Source organism: Scyliorhinus canicula, chromosome 13 (genome assembly GCF_902713615.1).
Source record: "Scyliorhinus canicula chromosome 13, sScyCan1.1, whole genome shotgun sequence".
Classification (NCBI taxonomy): Eukaryota; Metazoa; Chordata; class Chondrichthyes; order Carcharhiniformes; family Scyliorhinidae; genus Scyliorhinus; species Scyliorhinus canicula.
In genome coordinates this window covers 8,809,667-8,833,674 of record NC_052158.1, presented here as the reverse complement: position 1 = coordinate 8,833,674, position 24,008 = coordinate 8,809,667, and the positions used below count along the sequence as shown (strand labels likewise).

General features: G+C 49.2%; 1 protein-coding gene across 1 annotated transcript in view; it reads left to right on the top strand.

Annotated features, from left to right (window-relative positions):
- The first annotated feature begins 4,510 nt into the window (after positions 1 to 4,510).
- The window catches only part of LOC119976459 (butyrophilin-like protein 10), a 156,327-nt gene continuing 136,829 nt past the window's right edge, over positions 4,511 to 24,008 (top strand). The window contains exon 1 of the mRNA XM_038816996.1: positions 4,511 to 4,699. Within this exon, the coding sequence (XP_038672924.1) occupies positions 4,511 to 4,699 (189 nt within the window). The remainder of the gene's footprint in view (positions 4,700 to 24,008) is intronic.

Sequence of the window (24,008 nt, the reverse complement as noted above, 5' to 3'; positions counted from 1 at the left end):
GCCGAGGCAGTGTTTCAATCTAGTCTATTGCATTTACTGCTCCAAATGTGTTCTACTCTACCTTGGAGAGACTAAGCACAGACTAGGTGACCACTTTGCACATCACCTTCGATCTGTCCGTAAGCAGGACTCAGACCTCCCTGCCGCTTGCCATTTCAACTCACTGTCCTGTTCTCATGTCCACGTGGTCATCTTTGGCCTCTGCAATGTTCCAGTGAAGCCCAGCGCAGACTGGAGGAACAGCACCTCTTCTTCCAATGAGACATGTTACAGCCTTCCAAACTTAACATTGAGTGCAACAACTTCAGACTGTGAACTCTCTCCTCCACCTTTACCTCATTTTTATTTCTATCAATTTATCTTCATTTCTTCCATAGATCTGTTTTTTCCTCACCATTGTTCCCCCACCCTCCCCCCACCCCACCGCACTTGCTATTTCCTTATTCCTCATTATACATTCTGTTGTTTCTGGTCCTTGTTCCCAGTTGCCCTTTGACACACTGCTCACCTTTTTTTGTCATTAACACATTCCAAACTCTTTATCAGCACCCTTCTTAGCCTTAATCACTTCATTTACATTCCTTCTGTCTTTCTGTCCATGACATCTTTGTCAATTCACCGTATTCAACTACACTGCCCCTCCCCCACCACACACACACACACAAAACAGTATAAATCTGATCCTATTTCCAGTTCTCTCAGCTTTGGCAAAGAGTCATCCAGACTTGAAACGCCAGGTCCCTTCTCTCTCCACAGATGCTGTCAGACCTTCTATGATTGTCCAGTATTTTCTGTTTTCACTCTGACTGTACTACCAGAGGAAACATTGCTCACACCAATATTCAGAACTGAATACTGACTAGAAAATATGATGCACTCCGGGGATTCCGGTCATCCTCATCTGTGTGGCGGTCATTCATTCCCTCCCTTCCTGCACACGTTCAAACTGCCGGCTGTCCAGCTGTAGAAACATTCCATCCATGTAGCTCTCAGTCTCACAAATACATTGCAATGATGCAAGCTCCTGCTCAAACTGTAAAAACCAGGAGTTTGAGCCCCTCCACCTGACAACACTTCCTGCACAGGTCTAGCACATCAGTTCAGGATGTGCACTTAACAGCGTTGAGGTACCCTGAGACTTAATGCTCAATGAGACAACTGACAACTTTCTTAGTTTAATCTGCTGCCTTACCATAGACAGAAAAACTCATCAACAAATCAGTCACCTACCTGCTGTCCTGTGACATTATTCCTTGATTTTATGTGTTGTTATTGGATGCAATACTGCCCCTTCGAGTATTCCTGGGAGTTTTTTTGTATATTCCTCTGTGAAGTCAGGCAAAAAGTATTTATTTAGTTTCACTGCTATTTCCTTATTCCTCATTATACATTCTGTTGTTTCTGCCTGTAATGGAGTCACATTTGCCCTTGCTAACCCTTTCCTTTTCACCTGCCTATAGCAGCTTTAGAACACACTTTTTTTTTTTAAATTTAGAGTACCCAATTATTTTTTCCAATTAAGGGGCAATTTAGCGTGGCCAATTCACCTAACCTGCACATCTTTTGGGTTGTGGGGGCGAAACCCACGCAGACACGGGGAGAATGTGCAAACTCCACACGGACAGTGACCCAGAGCCGGGATTCGAACCCGGGTCCTCAGCGCCGTAGGCAGCAATGCTAACCACTGTGCCACCGTGCTGCCCTTTTAGAACACACTTTAATGTTCCTCACTAGATTACTTTCATTTTCTATTTTCAGTTCCTGGATCAGTTTTTTGCCCCCCTCCCACCCGCCACATTTGCTGAATTCGAAAATGCTGCCAATTATTAGGTTAAATACTTATTTGGCAACTTTATACACCTCTTCTGAGATCTAATGCAATCTCTACATTTTCCTGTAGACGTGGTTGGATTGCCTTTCCTGCTAGATTTTTCTGCCTCGAAGGAATGTAACTTTGTTGTAAAGCATGTATTAATTTTTTTAATGCTTGCCATTGCCAGTCTGTTGTCATATCTTTGAAAGGAGTTTTGTAATCCACCACAAACAATTTTCCCTTCATACATTTGTAATTTCCATTGTTTAGATTTCAGACATTTGTTTCACTTTCAAACTTCATGCATAATTTTACCATATTTTGATCACTATTTCTTAAAGATTCATTTGCTCCAAGCTTATTAATGAGCCCTTTATCACTGAACAAAAGCAGATCTAAAATAGCCCATTCTCTAGTTGGTTCCTCAACACATTCTTCTCGAAAACCATCTCCGATATATTCTAGGAATTTGGCCTTCACAGCATTTGTGTTAATTGGGTTTACTCAGTCTACATGTATGATTGCTGGGTTACCCTTGTTACATGCTCCTCTAATTTCTTGGTTCATACCATGCCCTACATTACCATTACACTCTAAATCAACTATAATATACTATAAAATATAAATATAAATGAAGAAAAGCAATGGTCCGTGTAATGGCCCCTGGGGAAGAACACTGCGTGCTCTGGAATAGACCCAGTGTGGACACAATGGGCCAAGCAGCTTTCTTTCGGGCTGTAACCATTCCATGATTTTCTTTCTATTGTGCTTTCGCCAGTCACTTTAAATCTGGTTCTTGATCCTTCATCTATTGGGATCAGTTTCTCTTTTTGTACTCACCCTGCATGATTTGAAACACCTGTACCAAATCTGCTCCTGAATCTTCTCTGCTCTGAGGAGAACAGCTTAACTACTTCGCTGTGTCCACTTAACTATATTCCACGCTCTTCTGCACACTCTCCAGTGCTATAATGTCCTTCCTAAAGTGTGGTGTCCAGAATTGAGCATGATACTTCAGCTGAGGATGGACTTTTGTTTTATTCAATTTGAATGGAACCTTTTGTACTCAATGACTCGGTAACAGTGGTTAGCACTGTCGCTTCTCAGCTCCAGGGTTCCAGATTCGATTCCCAGCTTGGGTCATTATTTGTGCAGAGTCTGCACGTTCCCCCCGTGTCTGTGTGGGTTTCCTCCAGGTACTCCAGTTTCCTCCCACAAGTCCTGAAAGATGTGCTGTTAGGTAATTTGGACATTCTGAAATTTCCCTCTGTGTACCCGAACAGGCGCCGGAGTGTGACGACTAGGGGCTTTTCACAGTAACTTCATTGCAGTGTTCATGTAAGCTTACTTATGACAATAAAGATTATTATTATTATGATTCATATAGCCAAGGATTCCATAAGCTTTAACTTTTTTGTTATCCTCTTATGTCACCTTCAAAGACTTTGCACAAGCAACCCAAGTTTCTTTGTCTTTATTTCATTTGTTCAAGCGATGTGGATGTCATTGACTAGGCCAGCATTTATTGCCTGAGAGTAGGACACCTCCTTTAAAGTTGCAATTTATTTTACATGGTGACTTCTCCCCATTCCTCCTACTGAACCTCATTTTTCCCCATTGAATTTCATCTGCTGTGTGTCTGCCTGTTTGATCAGCCGCTCTCTGTCCTCTTGAAGTCTATTACCAGCTTCCACCTTATTTATTGCACTTCAATTTTTTTCTGCAGATTTAAAAATTGCTTCATGTACCCCTAAGCCCAAGTCGTTGATATGTATAATCAGAAACAGTAGTCATCCTGGCAGAGGCAGACTTACAATAAAACACACTGTGTCTAGGCATAGGGCCCCGACCAATGGGGTGCCCCGTGTCAGCCGGTGTCTGTGGCCATCAATCAGTGCCTGTGAGCCTATCAGCAGGCAATGCAGATTGACATCAGACTCTGTTTTGTTGTCCCCTAGAATGGTGAATTTTTAGGTGACCAGGAGGGAGAGAGGCAGCTGTCAAGGCGAAGACCTCCTGTGTTCACTTAACTAGCCTTTTTGCGAATTGGTAAAAAAAAGCCATGAGGGAGGGAGGTGGTGAGCCAGCCAGCTGATTAAGAATTGGCAGCATACTGTCATCGAGGGAAGCAGGGGACTCGACCTCCAGACCAGGGCTGTGGAGGACTGGGCAGGCCAGAGACTGGCAGCCGAGCCAGCAGCGAGGCAAGGTCGTCGAGGTAGGTTGCGAGGTGCTGCTGGGCCGGGCAAATTGGCATAAAAAGCCACGAGGGAGGTGGCGAGTTAGCCAGCTAGCCGGTCAGGACTTAGGGTAGCAGTCATCGAGCAGCAAGGGGATCAGGGATGACTCGGTCCCCAGGGCTGAGGAGGGCAACAAAAGCCTACTTTTTCAGAAAACCGATTCACTAAAATCAAGAAAGTTCAGGGCTGGAATTCTCCACCATTGGAATTCTCTGGTCCCACTGGCAATGCACCCCCATCCAGGGGTATCCCAGCGGCATGGGGTGGCTTCAACAGGAAATCCCATTGATAAGCATCGGAATCCTGCCACCAGCAAACAGCGTGCCGCTGAGAAACAGACGGCTGGTCAACCGGAGAATCCTGCCCCAGTTAACATGAAGCGACGCTATCAATCTGGCTGTCAAAAACGCAGAGTCATGTGGACCAATTAACATTAATTTTAGATACGTGACCAGTGATGGTGAAGTTACAGGGAGATTTCTTTCTTTTGTCCAGCTACAATCCCGCACTTCTGAGCATTTCGGAACAACAGTTTGGAAATAATTGCAAATTTAGTTTGGACATCAAAAATTGTCATGGGCAGAGCTTCGATAATGCTGCAAATATGTCAGGAAAATATTCAGGTCTACAAGCAAGACTGAACAATGTAAGTCCCTGTGCATTATTCATCCCACGCTCCAGTCACCGCTTGAATTTAATCTGCAACACTGCCGCTGAATCCTGTGAGGGAGCTGTACATTTTTTTGACTTTGTTCTAAATGCGTATGCCTTTCAGTTTCAACGCAATGGCAAAATCACAAATGGCAAACATTCCTCATAATGGGAGGGAATTGGATAGGTTTCAGCCATCACAAAATGAAATGAATTAAATGAAAATGAAACAATGTAACAGAATTAATTTCCTCAACTTTGTTTCCCTCTTGCTATCAATATGCATGGCCCCACTATCCAAAATGGCAAACGATAAACCACGGAGATCTATCAATATCCCAATTCCCCAGAAATCCATCAATATCCCAATACACCACTGAGATCTATCAATAACCCAATACACCACTGAGATCCATCAATATCCCAATTCCCCAGAGATCCATCAATATCCCAATACACCACTGAGATCTATCAATATCCCAATACACCACTGAGATCTATCAATATCCCAATACACCACTGAGATCCATCAATATCCCAATACACCACTGAGATCTATCAATATCCCAATACACCACTGAGATCTATCAATATCCCAATACACCACTGAGATCCATCAATATCCCAATTCCCCAGAAATCCATCAATATCCCAATACACCACTGAGATCTATCAATATCCTAATACACCACTGAGATCTATCAATATCCCAATACACCACTGAGATCCATCAATATCCCAATACACCACTGAGATCTATCAATATCCCAATACACCACTGAGATTCATCAATATCCCAATACACCACTGAGATCCATCAATATCCCAATACACCACTGAGATCTATCAATATCCCAATACACCACTGAGATCTATCAATATCCCAATACACCACTGAGATCTATCAATATCCCAATACACCACTGAGATCTATCAATATCCCAATACACCACTGAGATTCATCAATATCCCAATACACCACTGAGATCTATCAATATCCTAATACACCACTGAGATCTATCAATATCCCAATACACCACTGAGATCCATCAATATCCCAATACACCACTGAGATCTATCAATATCCCAATACACCACTGAGATCTATCAATAACCCAATACACCACTGAGATCTATCAATATCCCAATTCCCCAGAAATCCATCAATATCCCAATACACCACTGAGATCTATCAATATCCCAATACACCACTGAGATCTATCAATATCCTAATACACCACTGAGATCTATCAATATCCTAATGCACCACTGAGATCTATCAATATCCTAATGCACCACTGAGATCTATCAATATCCTAATGCACCACTGAGATCTATCAATATCCCAATACACCACTGAGATCTATCAATTTCCCAATACACCACTGAGATCTATCAATATCCCAATACACCACTGAGATCTATCAATTTCCCAATACACCACTGAGATCTATCAATATCCTAATACACCACTGAGATCTATCAATATCCCAATACACCACTGAGATCCATCAATATCCCAATACACCACTGAGATCTATCAATATCCCAATACACCACTGAGATCTATCAATATCCTAATACACCACTGAGATCTATCAATATCCTAATGCACCACTGAGATCTATCAATATCCTAATACTGTACACCACTGAGATCCATCAATATCCCAATACACCACTGAGATCTATCAATATCCCAATTCCCCAGAGATCCATCAATATCCCAATACACCACTGAGATCTATCAATATCCCAATACACCACTGAGATCTATCAATATCCCAATACACCACTGAGATCCATCAATATCCCAATACACCACTGAGATCTATCAATATCCCAATACACCACTGAGATCTATCAATATCCCAATACACCACTGAGATCCATCAATATCCCAATTCCCCAGAAATCCATCAATATCCCAATACACCACTGAGATCTATCAATATCCTAATACACCACTGAGATCTATCAATATCCCAATACACCACTGAGATCCATCAATATCCCAATACACCACTGAGATCTATCAATATCCCAATACACCACTGAGATTCATCAATATCCCAATACACCACTGAGATCCATCAATATCCCAATACACCACTGAGATCTATCAATATCCCAATACACCACTGAGATCTATCAATATCCCAATACACCACTGAGATCTATCAATTTCCCAATACACCACTGAGATCTATCAATATCCCAATACACCACTGAGATTCATCAATATCCCAATACACCACTGAGATCTATCAATATCCTAATACACCACTGAGATCTATCAATATCCCAATACACCACTGAGATCCATCAATATCCCAATACACCACTGAGATCTATCAATATCCCAATACACCACTGAGATCTATCAATAACCCAATACACCACTGAGATCTATCAATATCCCAATTCCCCAGAAATCCATCAATATCCCAATACACCACTGAGATCTATCAATATCCCAATACACCACTGAGATCTATCAATATCCTAATACACCACTGAGATCTATCAATATCCTAATGCACCACTGAGATCTATCAATATCCTAATGCACCACTGAGATCTATCAATATCCTAATGCACCACTGAGATCTATCAATATCCCAATACACCACTGAGATCTATCAATTTCCCAATACACCACTGAGATCTATCAATATCCCAATACACCACTGAGATCTATCAATTTCCCAATACACCACTGAGATCTATCAATATCCTAATACACCACTGAGATCTATCAATATCCTAATGCACCACTGAGATCTATCAATATCCTAATACTGTACACCACTGAGATCCATCAATATCCCAATACACCACTGAGATCTATCAATATCCTAATGCACCACTGAGATCTATCAATTTCCCATCCTCCCTCCAAAGTGAAGCACTCAGCAATACTTAGAGAGACGGGGCCTTCAACCAGGCATTAGTTAGGACTATGGCTGTGAAATACCTGTAACAATATGCTATAATTTGAAAGCTATCTGTAAATCAGTTGGGGTAATATTATCTACACTTGAATCTAATTTTTAGAGAAGTACAGTCCCTGTACTTAAAATACAGGTCTGGAATTGTACTCTCTAACTCACAGCAATGCATGTGCAGTGTGCACTTCCTACTGCGGGGAAGTACACCACGGAATCCTTGGTTTTTCTATCTTCTATAAATTACGTTTTTTCTCTATTTCTGGACCAGTCCAGGTACAAACTTTTTAAATCTGCAGAAAGGCGAAGGTTTGGGGCCACAGTAGACAACTGTTTGGGCAAGGACTTTTGCACGGTTAAATACATTTATGAAAGAATTTGTGACTGGCAGGACTTTACTGTAACCGTTTGCCACTGTTTTCCATCCCTGAGCCAATTTTGTATTTATGCTGATGCTGCTCCTTATATCCAAAGGACTTAAATTTTTCTAAAAGCTTAATCAAGCACCATACGAATCAAGCTCCATAAAGGCACTATCAACCACATTGGCCTCCACCAGTCTCTGTTACCTCGTAAAAAAGCTCAATAACATTAATCAATCACAATTTATCCTCAATACATTCATGATGGCTCTCATTTATTACTCCATACTTGTCCCAATGGCGGTTAATTTTCTCCCAATTTTTTTTCAAAGCATTACCACTGACATTAAAATGACTGGCTGCTAATTGCAAGTTATATCTTCTCTTTTTTTAAAAACAAGGATTCAACATTTGCTCTCCTTCAGCCTATTAGCACCACCCCACTATCTAAGGCAAATTGGAACGTTGTGGCTTGTATCTTTGTAAGTTGCACCTTTACTTCCTTCAGCAACCTGGAACAAATCTCATGTGGACTGGGTGACTTAAACATTTTACATACTGTTATAACCTGCCTGCTAATCATTGGCTGGGGACTAATGACAATCCCATAATCCTGTGGGAGTATGAGCTTCCCCAATGAGGGGGGCGGAGAAATCATTGGCAGACTCCCTGCATAAATAGAGCTGGCCAGTTTGGAACCAGAGAGAGAGGAGTTTGGCGGCCAGTTTGGAACCAGAGAGAGAGGAGTTTGGCGGCCAGTTTGGAACCAGAGAGAGAGAGGAGTTTGGCAGCAAGAGAAGTTGTTGTTGCTGCTGCTGTTGTGTATATATGTTAATTTGTAAATAAATGTTATTTCTTTGTATCCTGAAAACTCGTGCTGGATTCTTCGTGGCCCTCACAAAACATACCACCAGCCACTTTATTTAATATTATTTAATCCACCATCCCAGCAAACTCCTTGGGTGAAATTTTCCCACCACAATGTGCCCAGAACCGATCCCCTTGTACCAGGTGCATAGTAGGAGAGGGCAAAAACAGGTTTTGCACTGGGCACCAAGTCACGTGTGATGCACCTGACGCGCTATGCCTGACGCGATCTGGGTCATGCGCTCACTCGGTATGATCCAGCAAATCATATTTAAATGAGTCATTTAGCTCATTGAAATATGCACAGCCCATTTGAAGCTGCAGGCTCCCAATATTCACCATTCCAGATCTCACAGCGGCGTGAATTAATACTGGTCTCCAAACACAAAGACCAGAAGTGATGGTCACACCAGGGTGCCTCGGAGGCCATTGGAGAGTGGGGCAGTGCCGTGGCACCCGGGCAATGCCAACCTGAAATCTTTGCAGTGCCAACCTGCGTGCAGGGTGTCAGGTTCCCCTGCCAGGGTGCCAGGGGCAATGTCCAGATGCCAAGGGGCACAGCCCGAGGGGAGCCATGCCCATGAAAGGAGAGGAACCTGTAAAGGGGGTCCTTTGCGGTGTATGCTACTTGGGGGCGGAGTAATGCCCGATGCATATGAGGATGGTTGGGTGTGAGACCAGTTCTCCCTCGTGTCTGGGGGTGTTGTGGAGCCGATGGGAAGCACTCAGTGAAACCTGCCCAAAATGACACTGTCATTTCTTTTGGATAATTGTCTAGAGCTTTGCAAACCCTGTCCCTTGATAAACCTCAATGGAAAGTATTGATGTAGTGCTAGAACCATCTCATTGCTTCCAACAATAGTTTTCCCTTTTGAACTTTTAATCAGTCCTATCACTCCTGAAAATCCTTTTATTATTGTTCTATAAAAGGCCTTTGGATTCCCTCTTATATTAGTCAGACCTTTGGACTTCTCTTTATGAAAGGAAAAATCATACTTTATAGATTATAGGGTACACAGTCCACATCTAGAAGGGTGGGTGCCATTGATTCTGGGAAAATGTGTAGTATAAAAACCCAGGTTATGTGACAATACCCTACTGTGTAACTGGAAGCAGGGAGAGAGACACATTTAAGGCTGTTTCTGACAATGCAGCATCTGGCTAAGCCAGTCCTACATTGCATTTTAACTGCAAGTGTCTTTGCATCTGGAAAAATAACTCTTTTATTGCAAGCTGTTTGAGAATATTTAAAACTTGAACGACACTGAATGATGCATATTGTGTCCGCAGAGGGGTCCCCGCCCCTCAACGGGGACGCTTGTACTCTCGTATTCGAGGAGACTCACGGGGAGGCTAATTGGTCCAACCCTCGTAGGTCTCCTGTGGGTTATAACAGTGCACTTGTGAAGCATGAGTAAATTAATTCCTGGGATTAGGGGATTATTTTATGAAGAAAGATTGAACAAGTTGGGCCTATATCTATCGGAGTTTAGAAGAATAAGAGGTGATCTTATTAAAAAGTACAAGATCCAAAGGGGACTTGAGAGGGTAAATACTCTTGGAGGAAACAAGAATGAGGGAACTGGGAGCGGGATTCTTCCATACGGCGGCAGAGTGTTCATGCCGTTGGAAAGGCCGTCACGTTTCACGGCGGCGTGAACTGGCCACCAGGAGTCCCAATTCGGGCGCCTACAGGAGGCCAGCACGGCGCTGGAGCGGTTCACGCTGCTCCAGCCTCCCTTCCCAGTGCCAAATTGGCACAGCGTCAACCCGCACATGCGTTGTGGCACCGTGCCAACCCGTGCACCACGGTGGCCTTACTGAACGCGCTGGCCCCTGATGTAACATCGCGCGGAGGTTCTGGGGCCGGCACGCAGAAAAGTAGGCCCGGTTAAGGAGAGGCCGATCGCGGACCAGACCCCATGGGAGGGCCGTCCCCCCCTTCCCCCCCCTTCCCCCCCCACAGGCCGCCCCCCCCGACCCCGCGCACAGAGTTCCCGCCGGCAGAGACCAGGGGCGAAATTCTCCGACCCCACGCAGGGTCGGAGAATCGGCCGGCAGCGGCGTTATTCCCGCTCCCGCCGGGTTTTGAATTCTCCGAGCGGCCAAAAACCGGCGTTGTGTAAATCCCGCCGGCAGCCTCTGAGAACAGCTGGCGCCGGCGGGATTTCATTTAATTTTTACTGTCAACAAATCTCCGGCCCGGATGGGCCGAAGTCCCGCCGACATGGCCACGGATCACGTCGGCGTAAATCACAGTAGGTTTCTAACGGCGTCAACCATTGATGATGGTTACCAATATCGAGTGGGGGGGGGGGGGGAGTACCGGCGTTTGTGGGGTGGTGGTGGGGAGAGAGTACCGGCGTTTGTGGGGTGGTGGTGGGGAGAGAGTACCGGCGTTTGTGGGGTGGTGGTGGGGGCGGGGAGAGAGAGTCCCGGCGTTTGTGTGGGGGGGGAGAGAGAGAGTCCCGGCGTTTGTGTGGGGGGGGGGGAGAGAGAGTCCCGGCGTTTGTGTGGGGGGGGGGAAGAGAGTCCCGCTGTTTGTGTGGGGGGGGGGGGGGGAGAGAGTCCCGCGGTTTGTGGGGGGGGGGGAGAGAGAGAGTCCCGCTGTTTGTGTGGGGGGGGGAGAGAGAGAGTCCCGGCGTTTGTGTGGTGGTGGTGTGGGCGGGGAGAGAGAGTCCCGGCGTTTGTGTGGGGGGGAGAGAGTCCCGGCAATTGTGTGGGGGGGGGGGGCAGAGAGAGTCCCGGCAATTGTGTGGGGGGGGGGGGAGGAGAGAGAGTCCCGGCGTTTGTGTGTGTGGGGGGGGGGGGGGGGGAGAGGAGAGAGAGTCCCGGCGTTTGTGTGGGGGGGGGGGGGGGGGGGAGAGAGAGTCCCGGCGTTTGTGTGGGGGGGGGGGGGGGGGGGGGGGAAGAGAGAGAGTCCCGGCGTTTCTGTGGGGGGAGAGAGAGAGTCCCGCTGTTTGTGTGGGGGGGGGGGGGAAGAGAGAGAGTCCCGGCGTTTGTGTGGGGGGGGGGGGAGAGAGAGTCCCGGCGTTTGTGTGGGGGGGGGGGGGGGAGAGAGTCCCGGGGTTTGTGTGGGGGGGGGGGGGGGGAGAGAGAGAGTCCCGGCGTTTGTGTGGTGGTGGTGTGGGCGGGGAGAGAGAGTCCCGGCGTTTGTGTGGGGGGGGAGAGAGAGAGTCCCGGCGTTTGTGTGGGGGGGGGGAGAGAGAGTCCCGGCAATTGTGTGGGGGGGGGGGCAGAGAGAGTCCCGGCAATTGTGTGGGGGGGGGGGGAGGAGAGAGAGTCCCGGCGTTTGTGTGGGGGGGGGGGGGGGGGGGGGGAGAGGAGAGAGAGTCCCGGCGTTTGTGTGGGGGGGGGGGGGGGGGGGGGAGAGAGAGTCCCGGCGTTTGTGTGGGGGGGGGGGGGGGGGAAGAGAGAGAGTCCCGGCGTTTGTGTGGGGGGGGGGGAGAGAGAGTCCCGGCGTTTGTGTGGGGGGGGGAGAGAGAGTCCCGGCGTTTGTGTGGGGGGGGGGGGGGGGGAGAGGGAGTCCTGGCGTTTGTGTGGGGGGGAGAGAGAGTCCCGGCGTTTGTGTGGGGGTTGGGGGGGGGAGAGAGAGTCCCGGCGTTTGTGTGGGGGGTGGGGGGGTAGGGGTGGGTGGGGGTAAGGGTGGGTAGGGGTAGGGGTGGGGGTAGGGGTGGGGGTAGGGGTGGGGGGTAGGGGGGGTAGGGGTAGGGGGTAGCGGCGCCCTCCCCGAAACGTCGGGACTCTCTCTCCCCCCCCCAAATGCCGGGTCTTCCTCCCCCCCCAAACGCTGGGTCTCCCTCTTCCCCACCCCCCCCATACGGGCGTCAGTCCGCTGCTGGCCCTTTCGGTAACGGAGATTAATGGCTTAAAAGAAGGCCCCGACGCCGGAGTCATCCGCACCGCTTTTGCTCGGCGGAAATTGGCGTCACGTCGGTCCGCGGAGAATTTCGCCCCGGGTGTGAACAGCGCCGCCAGGACTCCACCTTTTCCATGCGGCCGCTCGGCCCAGAGAATTGGTGGCCTGCCGCGGACAGCAGCCCGCGGACAGCAGCCCGCGACCAGCGCCGCGCCAAACACGCCGGCGCAAATGGCGCTGATTCTCCGCTCCTCGGAGAATAGCGTGCCGGCGTCAGGGCGGTGTAACGCGGTGGTGGCGATTCTCTGGCCTGGCGCGGGGCTCAGAGAATCCCGCTCATAGTTTAAGAATAAGAGGCAGGATTCTCCGACCACCCGCCGGGTTGGGGAATGGCCCGGGGGCGGCGTGAATCCCACCCCGCCGCTCCGAGCCGGCTGCCGAATTCTCCAGCGCCGCTTTTTTGGCGGGGGCAGAGATCACATCCTGCTGGTCGGGGGCCATTGCAGTGCCCCCCCCCCCCCCGGCGATTCTCCGGGCCCTGAAGGGCTGAGCAGCCTCCTGTTTTCGGCCAGTCCCGCCGGCGTGAATTCCATAAGGTCCTGGCTCTGAGGGCGGCCTGCGGAGTCCTCGGGGAGGGCGCGGGGGGATCCGGCCCCATTGGGGGGAGGGCCACGGTGGCCTCGCTTGCGATCAGGGCCCTCTGGTCTGCAGACGGGCATGTGCCATGGGGGCACTCTTTCCCTCCATGCTGGATTCTGTAAAGCTCTGCCATGGCCTTCCTCAGAATGGCAATCTATGGCAGATTGTCACTATGGAGGGACTTGCCTTTGCTGGGATTGCACAGCTCCTGTCCTGCTGGAGCTCCCTCACTCAGGCGGGTGAGACAGGTGCAGTGAAGGAGCCCCAGCTGCATCAGTGTGAGTTAAGTGGAGCACGCGGAAGAAAGACACGCCCCTTTTTTTAAACGGCGCTTGCTGACAGAAGACAGATATTTAAAGGGAGAAGGTAAGTTTGAAAGGTAAGTGGGGATTCAGACATCGGTTGGTGGTGGACGAAGCAGGATCCAGGGCGGAATGTGTGTGGGTTGGAGTCAGGCCCGAGGGGAGGGATGGTGATGCGTAATTGGGGAGAGTGTGGGTGAGACCTGGAACAGAGGGGGTAGACTGAGTCTGGAGGATGCTGGACCGGGATCTCGGGGTGGGGGAGTAGGAGTCGGACCCCGACCAGGCTGAAGATGGTGATTGCCATTCTGAGGAAGTTACCGGCCTAATTGTTGGCGGACATCTCAAGACGTTTGGAATATAAATGGAAAATGTGCGCAATGTCAGTCATAACCTATCTGGAATACTGTGTGGCGTCATGGAAACAAGTCTTACAAAAGCTATATTGTGAGTAGATGATCACAGATTTACTCAATGATAGCAGGGTTTAAACTGCAAAATTATTAGCATAGCCTGCGTCAAATTGGTTAGCATTCCCTTCAGTTCACTACGTTAAAAGGTGTTTAAAATGATGAGGAATCAAATAACATGGATGCACAGAAACTATTTTCTCCAGTGGGAGAGGAAGGGGACATTATCTTAAAAATAGAGCTAATCCATTTGAGACTGAAATCTGGAAGCATTGTAAGCTGGGAAGGTGATTCCCATGGGTGTGGGGTGATTCCCATGTGGGGTCCAGTCTAGGTGTTTCAAATAGTTACTCTGAAGTTAGAAATGCTTTTTTCCTCTGCTAGCTCTTTCAGAGTAACTGAGTGTAAAACTGGCTGAAACTTCCAATGTTAGTGATTTAAATCGCATTGTTGGATGGTTTCCAGCCCAGCTACAGGGGAATTTAGCCCATCTATCAATCAGGCCCAACAAGAGATGGAACATTGCTGTGTCTGGTTCTTGCGAACAAGCCGGTAAAGTGTTTAATGTGGCAGTGGGAGAGCATTTTAGTGATAGCAATCACAACACGGTATGGTTCAAGTTTGTTGTGGACAAGGAAAAGATGACCTGGAAAAGATTGAGGCAAGGCAGATTTTACTAAAATAAGGCAGGCTTTGGCCACAGTTGACTGGGAACAGCTTCTTGTGGGGAAAATCAACAGTGGAGGGTTTTCAAAAGGAAATGGTGAGAGAACAGGTCCAACATGTTATAGGTGGAATGCAGGAGCAATAGGTTCAGGAAACTGGATGTCTGGAACATTCCAGAACTGGATCAGGAGGAAGAGAAAGGCTTTCAGCAAATCCAAAGGGAGAAATTCTACTGTGGCCCATGAAGAATAAAGGAAGTGCAAGAGGGAATTAAGGAAGCAATTAGAAGAGTGGGCATGAAAAAGGGCTTGTGAATAAGATTAGGGAGAACCTAAGATATTCTATAACTACACAAGGGAAAGGGGTTAAATAGAGATAGAGACCCAGGGGGAAATCTGTGGGTGAAGCCGCAGGATATTGTTAGGTTGTTAAATGAGAACTTCTCATCAGTCCTCACTCAGGAGAAGGAGGTTGTAGGTAAAGAATTCAGGAAATGGGGACCTTGAACAGTTTGACATAGGAAGTGAGGAGGTATTGGATGCTTTGATAGGCTTAAAAATAGACAAATCACCAGACCCGGATGAATTGCATCCCAGGCTGCTGTGGGAGGCGAACCAGGAAATTGCAGGGGCTCTGACGTAAGTTTTTAATTCCTCTCAGGCCACAGGGGAAGTACCAGAGGACTGGGGAACAGCTAATGTTGTTTTATTTTTCGAGAAGGGTGGGAGAGATAAACCAGGGAATTACAGGCCGGTGAGTCTCAAGTCAGTGGTAGGGAAACTATTGGAGAAAATCCTGAAGGTGAGAATTAGTTTCCACTTGGAAAGGCATGTGTTGATTAGGGATAGTCAGCATGGCTTTGTCAGCGGGAGGTCATGCTGAACAAATTTAATAAAATTGTTTTGATAAAGTGACCGAGTGTGTGGCTGAGGGAAGTGCAGTTGATGTAGTTTATATGGATTTTAGAAAAGCCTTTGACAGGGTCCCATATGGGAGACTGATTGAGAAAGTTGAAGCACATGGAATTCAAGGAAACTTGTCAAGATGGATCTGAAACTGGCTTCATAATAGGACACAAAGGGTGAAGGTAGAAGGCAGTTGAGTAACTGAGGCCGGTATCCAGCGGCGTACCAGACTTTTGAGCACTGGAGTGAAAAACAATAGCACTCTAGATCTGAATCCATTCAGTGTTGTATGGACTTAAGGAGCAGAAGGGAGCGAAAACAGGTGAAGAAGGGGCTGAACAAAGGTGGTGTGGAAGCACAAGTGGGAGGAAAAATGGCCGATGAACGGACCATGGAACGGACGGTCCAGACAGCACTTGACAACATGCTGAAGGTCCTGAAAGAGAGCTTCGCAGCACCGAAGCGGGATAATTTGGAACCGCTCCAGAAAGCGGTGGAGTGACTTGACCAGAGGCTGAATGCTCAGGATAAGAAGGTCCAGGCACTGGAGAAGACAGTGGAAGAGCAGGCGGAATTCCAAACGGTAGCGGGCATGGAAATTAGTAAGTTGACGGAGCAGCAAGCAAGGCTGATGGACAAGCTGGAGGACCTGGAAAACAGGTCTCGCCAGCAGAATCTGAGAATCATTGGGCTCCCGGAGGGGACCGAGGGAGTGGATGCCACGGTATATGTAGCAGATATGCTGCAGAAGCTGGTGGGGGATGATTTCTTCCCGCGTCCGTTGGAGCTGGACAGGGCACACAGAGTGAAGGCGAGGGATGGGCCCCCTGGGCGATTGTGGTCAGGTTCCATAGGTTCGTGGACAAGGAGCGGGTTCTACAGTGGGCCTGAGCACGAAGAGCTGCTCATGGAACAACAGTGTCCTGCACATCTACCAGGACCTGAGCCAGGAGGTGGCCAGAAGGAGGGCAGCCTATAGACAAATTAAAGAGATCCTGTTTAAAAAGGTCAAGTTCGGGCTACTTTTCCCGGTGCGGCTTTGGGTCACATACCGGGAACAGCAACATTATTGTGACGACCCGGAGGAAGCGATGGACTTTGCTAAAGGGCATGGACTGGTGCCGAACTGAGGACCCATGGACTCAAGTTAGAGTGTACTAAGGAATGTCTGCAGTTGTTCACAGATTGCCCTTTGTGTTAGCGATGTCGTTCGGCATGCTCTTTTACTGAAAATTGGGGGTGTTCTTGTGTTTGTGTTTGCCTGTTTGAAAGTTTTAAAGTTCAAGCCAAAGTTATAGTTTAAGTTGTTGGGTGCTGGGGGGCTGTTCGGGTTCTTTTTGCTATTTTTCTGGGAATATTGGGAGGGGGGTGGGTGGTAACGCCCACCTCAGTACACAGTTTGAATTGCACTATTGTGGGGGCGAGCTCTGTTCTTTGTTTGTTTTCTCTCTGTTTCAGTCCCAGAGCGATTGCTCGAACAGGGCTGTTCTGGGGAGGTGGGCCCAAGAAGGGGGGGGGGGGGGGGGGGCAGGGTGCCCTCAAATCAGGCTGATCACCTGGAATGTTAGAGGATTAAATGGGCCGGTCAAGAGGGCACGTGTATTCGCGTACTTAAGGGCTCCGAAGGCGGATGTAATGTTGCTGCAGGAGACACATTTGAAAGTGGCGGACCAGATTAGATTACGGAAGGGCTGGGTTAGCCAGGTCTTCCATTCAGGGCTTGACGCTAAGACCAGAGGGGTCGCGATCATGATTAACAAACGGGTTAAATTTGAGGCGGACAGCACAGTTGCGGATGGGGGTGGTAGATTTCTCATGGTCTAGGGCAAGCTTGAGGGGGTGAAAGTGGTCCTAGTGAATGTTTACGCTCCAAACTGGGATGATGTAGATTTCATCAAAAGGCTGCTGAATCCCCGACTTGGATTCGCACTAGTTGATTATGGGTGGGGACTTTAATACAGTCCTCGACCCCAACCTGGACCGGTCGTGCTCCAGAACAGGCAGGGTCCCGGCATTGGCAAGAGAACTGAGAGGGTTCATGGAACAAATAGGGGGGGTGGACCCCTGGAGAATCAGCCGGCCGACGGGGAAGGAATTCTCGTTCTATTCACATGTTCACAAAGTTTATTTCCGTTTGACTTCTTTATTATGAGTAGGGACTTTTTGGAGGGGGTGAGGGATACAGAATACTCGGCGATCACTATTTCGGACCATGCTCCACATTGGGTCGACCTGCAGGTCTGCAAAGAAAGTTACCAGCGCCCACAATGGAGGTTAGAGGTGGGATTGTTGGCAGAGGAGAGGGTGTGTGAGAGAATGGGGAAATGCATGCAGGACTGCCTACAGGTCACGATACAGGGGAAGTCTCAGCAGCGGTGCTCTGGGAGGCGCTGAAGGCGGGGTGAGAGGGGAACTGATCTCAATCCGAGCCCATTGTGACAGAACGGATAGGGCAGAGATGGACAGACTGGTGCAGGAGATGACATGGACGGATAGGGAATATGCGGGGCGCAAATCGTGACCGAGGCGTCAGCATCTTTACAACGTTAAGAAGGCAACTGACCTTCTTAGGGCAACTAGAGATGGGTAATAAATGCTGGCTAACCAACGACACCCACATACCATGAATTAATTTTAAAGAACGCTGAGCTAATTTGGATGGGAATTTTCACAAAGGATGAATTCTTAATACCTGTGGTGATATTTGCACAGTTCTGTATATACGTAGTTAGCAATGTGACCTCCATTTTCAGGGAATGTTCAGGCCTGTGTTGGAGGAAGAAACGGAGAGCCCTCAGACCATACTGGTAGGTTTGGACATATAGAGGAATTAGACATCCGTGGTAATGAGGATGGCTTTTAGGGCTGGAGAACTGGAAGTTGGTGGTATATGATGTAGGGCATCGGAAGAATCGTAAATGTAGGTGGGAAGGGACTGGACAAGAGGAGAGAGTATGGAGTCAAGATAGGAAGACAAGAGTTCAGTGAAGCAGGAACAGACTGACACGATGGGCCTACTGGGACACTCAGAAGAGTTTAGCATTGTGTTGAGTCGAAATCATGAGGTGGAGGTGTAAGGGTATGAAGTGAGTCCTTCGTGAGTACAACACATTCAGTCTTGGAGAGGGAAGGTCAGAGGTTATGGTGAATGCACGGCAAGAGTTTGGGGTTAGAAACGATGGGATCCAAGGAGCTTCGGGAAGGGCTGGAGGGTCCTGGGACGGGCGTTTGGTATCGATGAGTGTTGCAGCTTGCATTCTCTAACATCTAAAAGAAAGGGAAAAAGTTTTGTTTTAAGGCATCTGAGGGGACAAAGAATTAGATGAAACAGGGACCAGAAACAGCAAGGGTGAAAACTATAAACTAGTTGGCAGCTTTTTTTAACTGAAACTAAACTGAAGTTTTAATCGTTTCTCAGCATGCAAATAGAAATACAAATTAATTTACCTAAACTGTGTCTTATTTCTAATACTCAAACTACAAATATAAATTATTGAAGTTATTTCTATTTTCTAACAATTGTTGTGCACATTTAGGTCGACTTTTAACAATGTCAAAGTGCACTCCACATCTCCCAATGACACTTGACCTCGCACAAAGATATCACAGACCATACCCACAAGGGTATCGTACCTCTCCAATAGACTCCAGCTTTAGACTGGTGGGAATTAGAAAGGCGGTTTTTTTTAGGGCTGGCATGGACAAGATGGGCTGAATGGCCTCCTTCTGTGGTAGGCAATGTATGGCTTTCTTCTACCAGGTCTAGAGTGTGCAAATCCTGTATTGAGTACCCCTATCGAGGAAAACCCGGTGCTCCCTGCACCTCCTCCTAATCCCCTGTCACTCTACTGACCCCTACAGGTCATCGCCAAGGACTCTATCGCTGGCGCAAACAACAGTGGCTACAGAGGACACCCCTGCCTTCATTCCCTGATGCAACCCAAAACTCCATGAATCATCTCATTGGTCCGTACATTGCCACCGGGGCCACATACAGCAGATGCACTCATGCCACAAACTTCGACCCATAACCTTCCCAGGACCTTGAACAGGTCCTACCACTCCACCTCATCAAATGACTTCTATGCGTCCATAGACACCCACCACCTCCGGTACCCGTTCTCCTCAACAGGGTCATGATCACATTCATAAGCGCCTATATTACTCGAGGGTTGCCTGCCCTTTACAAAGCCCGCTGATCCCGGGTCACAACCTTCCATCTTTCCCCACCAATAACGCAGCCAGCACTCTTACGTCTGTGTTTGACAGTGATATGGGCCTATATGACCCAAATTCTAATGGGTCCTTCCCTTCTGATCATTGCCTGTGTCATTGTCTACAGCAGCTCCCCCTTCAACAGCACCTCGCTAAATGCGTCCAGTAGGTGTGGTGCCAATTCAACCGCAAACTCCTTATAAAATTCCGCCGGGTAATCGTCCAGCCCTGGGGACTCCCCGACTTCATCCCTCTTATACTCTCCATTACCTCCCTCAGCCATAAAGGCTCTTCTAGCGCCTGCCTCCTCTCCTCATCCAGCTGCGGAAATTCCAGCCCATCTAAGAACCGCCCCATATTCCCCCTCTTCACCCTCCCTGGTCTGCCCCTGTATAATTCCTCTATCCCCTAAATGCCTCATTTATTTTCCCTGGCTCCACATCACTTCCCTGTCCCTAACCTACCCTCAAAATTTCCCTGGATGCTGCCTGCCTCTGTAGCTTATGGGCTAACATGCGGCTCGCCTCTCCATATTCATACTGCTCACCCTCCGTAGCAGCCCAAACGCCCTTCCCATCGTCAAACTGTCCCCTGTAACTTTTTCCTTTGCGCCAATCCATCTGCAGTGGGGGCCTCGAATATTTCCGTCCACCTCGAATACACCTGCCCAATAATCATTCGTACTCCTCTCTCCTTTTCTATTCTTCATGCGCCTTGAACAAGGTAATCTCCCCCCGAACCACCGCCTTCAATGCCTCCCAGAATTGGCCGCTGATACATCCCCATTTTGGTTCAACCTCCAATAGTCTTCTGATCACCGACAGCAACTTATCACAAACCCCCTGTCCGCTAACAAACCCTGAATCCAACTTCCATCCTGGCATCTGCTCTTGTCCTGAACTAAGTTCGAACCTCCAGCCAGTGCCTGGCACGTGGTCCAAGATTACTATCCCGAGTACTCTGCCCCCAGCAAAACCCCACCAACACCTCTCGGCTTACCACAAAATAATAAAATCTTGAGTACACCTTATACCGTGCGAGAAGAAGGAGTACTCCCTTCCCCCAGGTTCATTTAAATTGCCATGGGTCCACCATATCCATAAACCCTCCCAGCTCCTTCGCTATCCGCAGCCTTCCCATTGACCTGGGGCTCGACCTGCCCACCATGGGCTCCAGCACAGAATTAAAGTCTCCTCCCATAATCAACTGTCTGGAATCTCTCCCAACAAAACCCCCACATAGTTCCAATTCGGTGCTTATACATCCACTAACACCACCAACACCCGCTCACCATCACATATCTCGCACCCAGATCCGTCACTTCCTTTGCACTCACAAACCCCATCTTTTTACTTGGCAAAATAGCCACCCCCCGCGATTTTGAGTCAGACCCCTAGCGAAATACCTGACCCATCCATCCCCTTCTCAACCTAACCTGGTCCTTCACGCAAAGGTGCATCTCCTACACAAGATCACCCCCACCTTCAAACTCTTAAGTGTGCAAAGGCCGAGATCTCTTCACCAGCCCTTTGAGCCCCCGCACGCTCCATATTATAAGTCTTACCAGAGGCTAATTGCCTCGATTCCCCTCTACATCTGCCATCCTCCTCTATCGACTCTGTCCCCTTTTAATTTAGCACTGTACCGGGTCCGTCCAAGATGGCCCCCTTCTCCGCTCCTGACCACGCTTCTTCTCCAACTGCCATGTCGCATTCCCCTCTCCCTGCTTGGCCATCCCTCACGGCCATCTCTATCCACCTCACTTCCATTCACCAGCATTACCTGCCAGTGCGGCAACTCCTACCCAAAGACTCCTCCTATTAATTCCCCAACCCCTTCCCCCCACCCTCTCTCCTTTGATTTGTGCAAGAGGTTCCATGTGGACCTCCCCCTCCCCCACCCAGACAAAGACACATCCAAAACCACAGGTCACCTCCTCCAAAAAATAAACACCACCACAGGGGAGGGGAGGGGGCAATAGTTGCCCACTTACAAACTTCTTACCCTGCAACAAATAGTCAACCCAATGAAAACCCTTCACCTAGGAAGAAAAACCCCCCCCCCCCAACCCCCACAGTATCTGTATCCTCCGAACTTCATGTGGTGAATATATTGTACTAATAATCCACCAGTGTATTTGTATCTGTGCTGTTGCCCTTGATTTGTACTGTGCTGTTGCCCTGTATCTGCTGTGCCCTTGTATTTGTATCTGTGCTGTTGCCCTTGTGGGCTTCTCCTATGGGCCATTGTATGGCATTATCCATAGGGGAACATGTTGGGCATGTATGGCGCGCCCATGGCTCCTCCCCTTGAAGGGAGGTATAAAGAGCAGTCGACCTGTAGGCGGTTCTCAGGATTGGATCAGTCGCAGGCAGGCTCTGTTCTAAGTTGATTAAAGCCACAGTTTACTTCTACTCGTCTCGCGTGAATTGATGGTTGCATCAATTTAATCAACTTAAACACAACTATGGAATCGGCCCTCAAACCTGACCGACTGGAACTCGATCCGCAGGCAGCAGAGACAAAATAAATCTTTTCACACTGGCTCCGCTGCTTCAAGGCCTACCTCGCGGCCTTCTCCACGCCTTCCGTCACCGACGAACAGAAGCTGAGCCTTCTCTACGCACGGGGGGAGCCATCGAATCTCTGTTCAACTTGACGAGGCCTCCTCCTACGCAGACGCCCTCGCGATGCTCGAACACCTCTGTCCGGCCCGTGAACGAGGTCTACGCGTGACACATGCTCACCACTCGCCACCAGCATCCCGGGGAATCGCTAGAACACTACCTACGCGACCTCAAAAGCCTCACACTCAGCTGCAACTACCAGGCCGTTACGGCCACTCAACATATGGAACTCGCCGTCCGAGACGTCTACGTGGCGGGTGTCCGGTCCAACTACGTGAGACAGCGCCTACTCGAAAAGGGGGGCCTGGACCTGGATCAGACGGTAAAGTTAGCCTCCTCTCTGGAAGTAGCGTTCCAGAGCCTTAACACGTTCCCAGCTGACCACACGATCCCCTCGTGGACCCCCGACCAAAGACTACCCCAGGCCTGTGCCGTGCAGCCACCCGCCCATCATGGGGGGCTACCCTGCTATTTCTGCGGCCTGTCCCAACACCCCCCGGCAGCACTGCCCGGCCCGTAACGTGAACTGCAGCAGCTGCAGGAGAAAAGGACATTTCGCCAAAGTTTGCCTGGCCAGGTCCAAGAACTCTAACTTACAGGCCCGATCCTCAGACTCACAGGCCCGCAGACCCCGCAGTGTGGCAGCGTGTCTGCCGACTCCGCCGCCTGCAGACGCGTCATCAGCCTCCTGCTATCTGTGGGGGCAGCCATCTTCCAGCCCTCACAGCACGTGTGACTCATGGGGGCTGCCATCTTGGCCATCCTCCCCCACGCAGCCAGCCACGTGCGATCCATGGGGGCCGCCATCTTTGACGCCATCTTCCTCACTGCCCGCCACGCTCGACCAACGGGGGCCGCCATCTTGGCCACCATCTGCTATGCCGCTCGTGCGTACGATCAACAAGGGCAGCCATCGTGAAGCCGCCCCCAGCACCTCCGACCACGCCGCTACCCGCAACTCAGCGTGGTCACCCTGGACCAGTCGAGACCCAAGCACCTCCGGAGCTCTATGATGGCCGTCCGGGTAAACGGGCACAAGACGCCTTGCCTTTTCGACTCCGGGAGCACAGAGAGCTTCATTCACCCGGACATGGCAAGATGCTGCTCGCTCACAATTTCCACAGCGCACCAAACCATCTCCCTCGCCCCTGGGTCGTACTCGGTGCAAATCCGAGGGTACACTACAGCAACATTAGCAATACAGGACGCCGAGTATGCCAAACCTCTGTGCTCCTCTCCAATTGGGACTAGATTTCCAATGCAACCTCAGGAGCTTAACCTGAAGTTGGGGCCCCCTACCCCCACTCACACCATATGCAGCCTCGCAACCCTAAAAGTCGACCCTCCCCAATTCTTCGCAAACCTCACCGCTGACTGCAAACCAGTTGACACGAGAAGCAGCATACAGGACAGGACTTTTATCAGGTCTGAGGTCCAGCGACTCTTGCGGGAGGAAGTCATCGAGGCCAGCAATGGCCCCTGGAGAGTTCAGGTGGCAGTGGTCA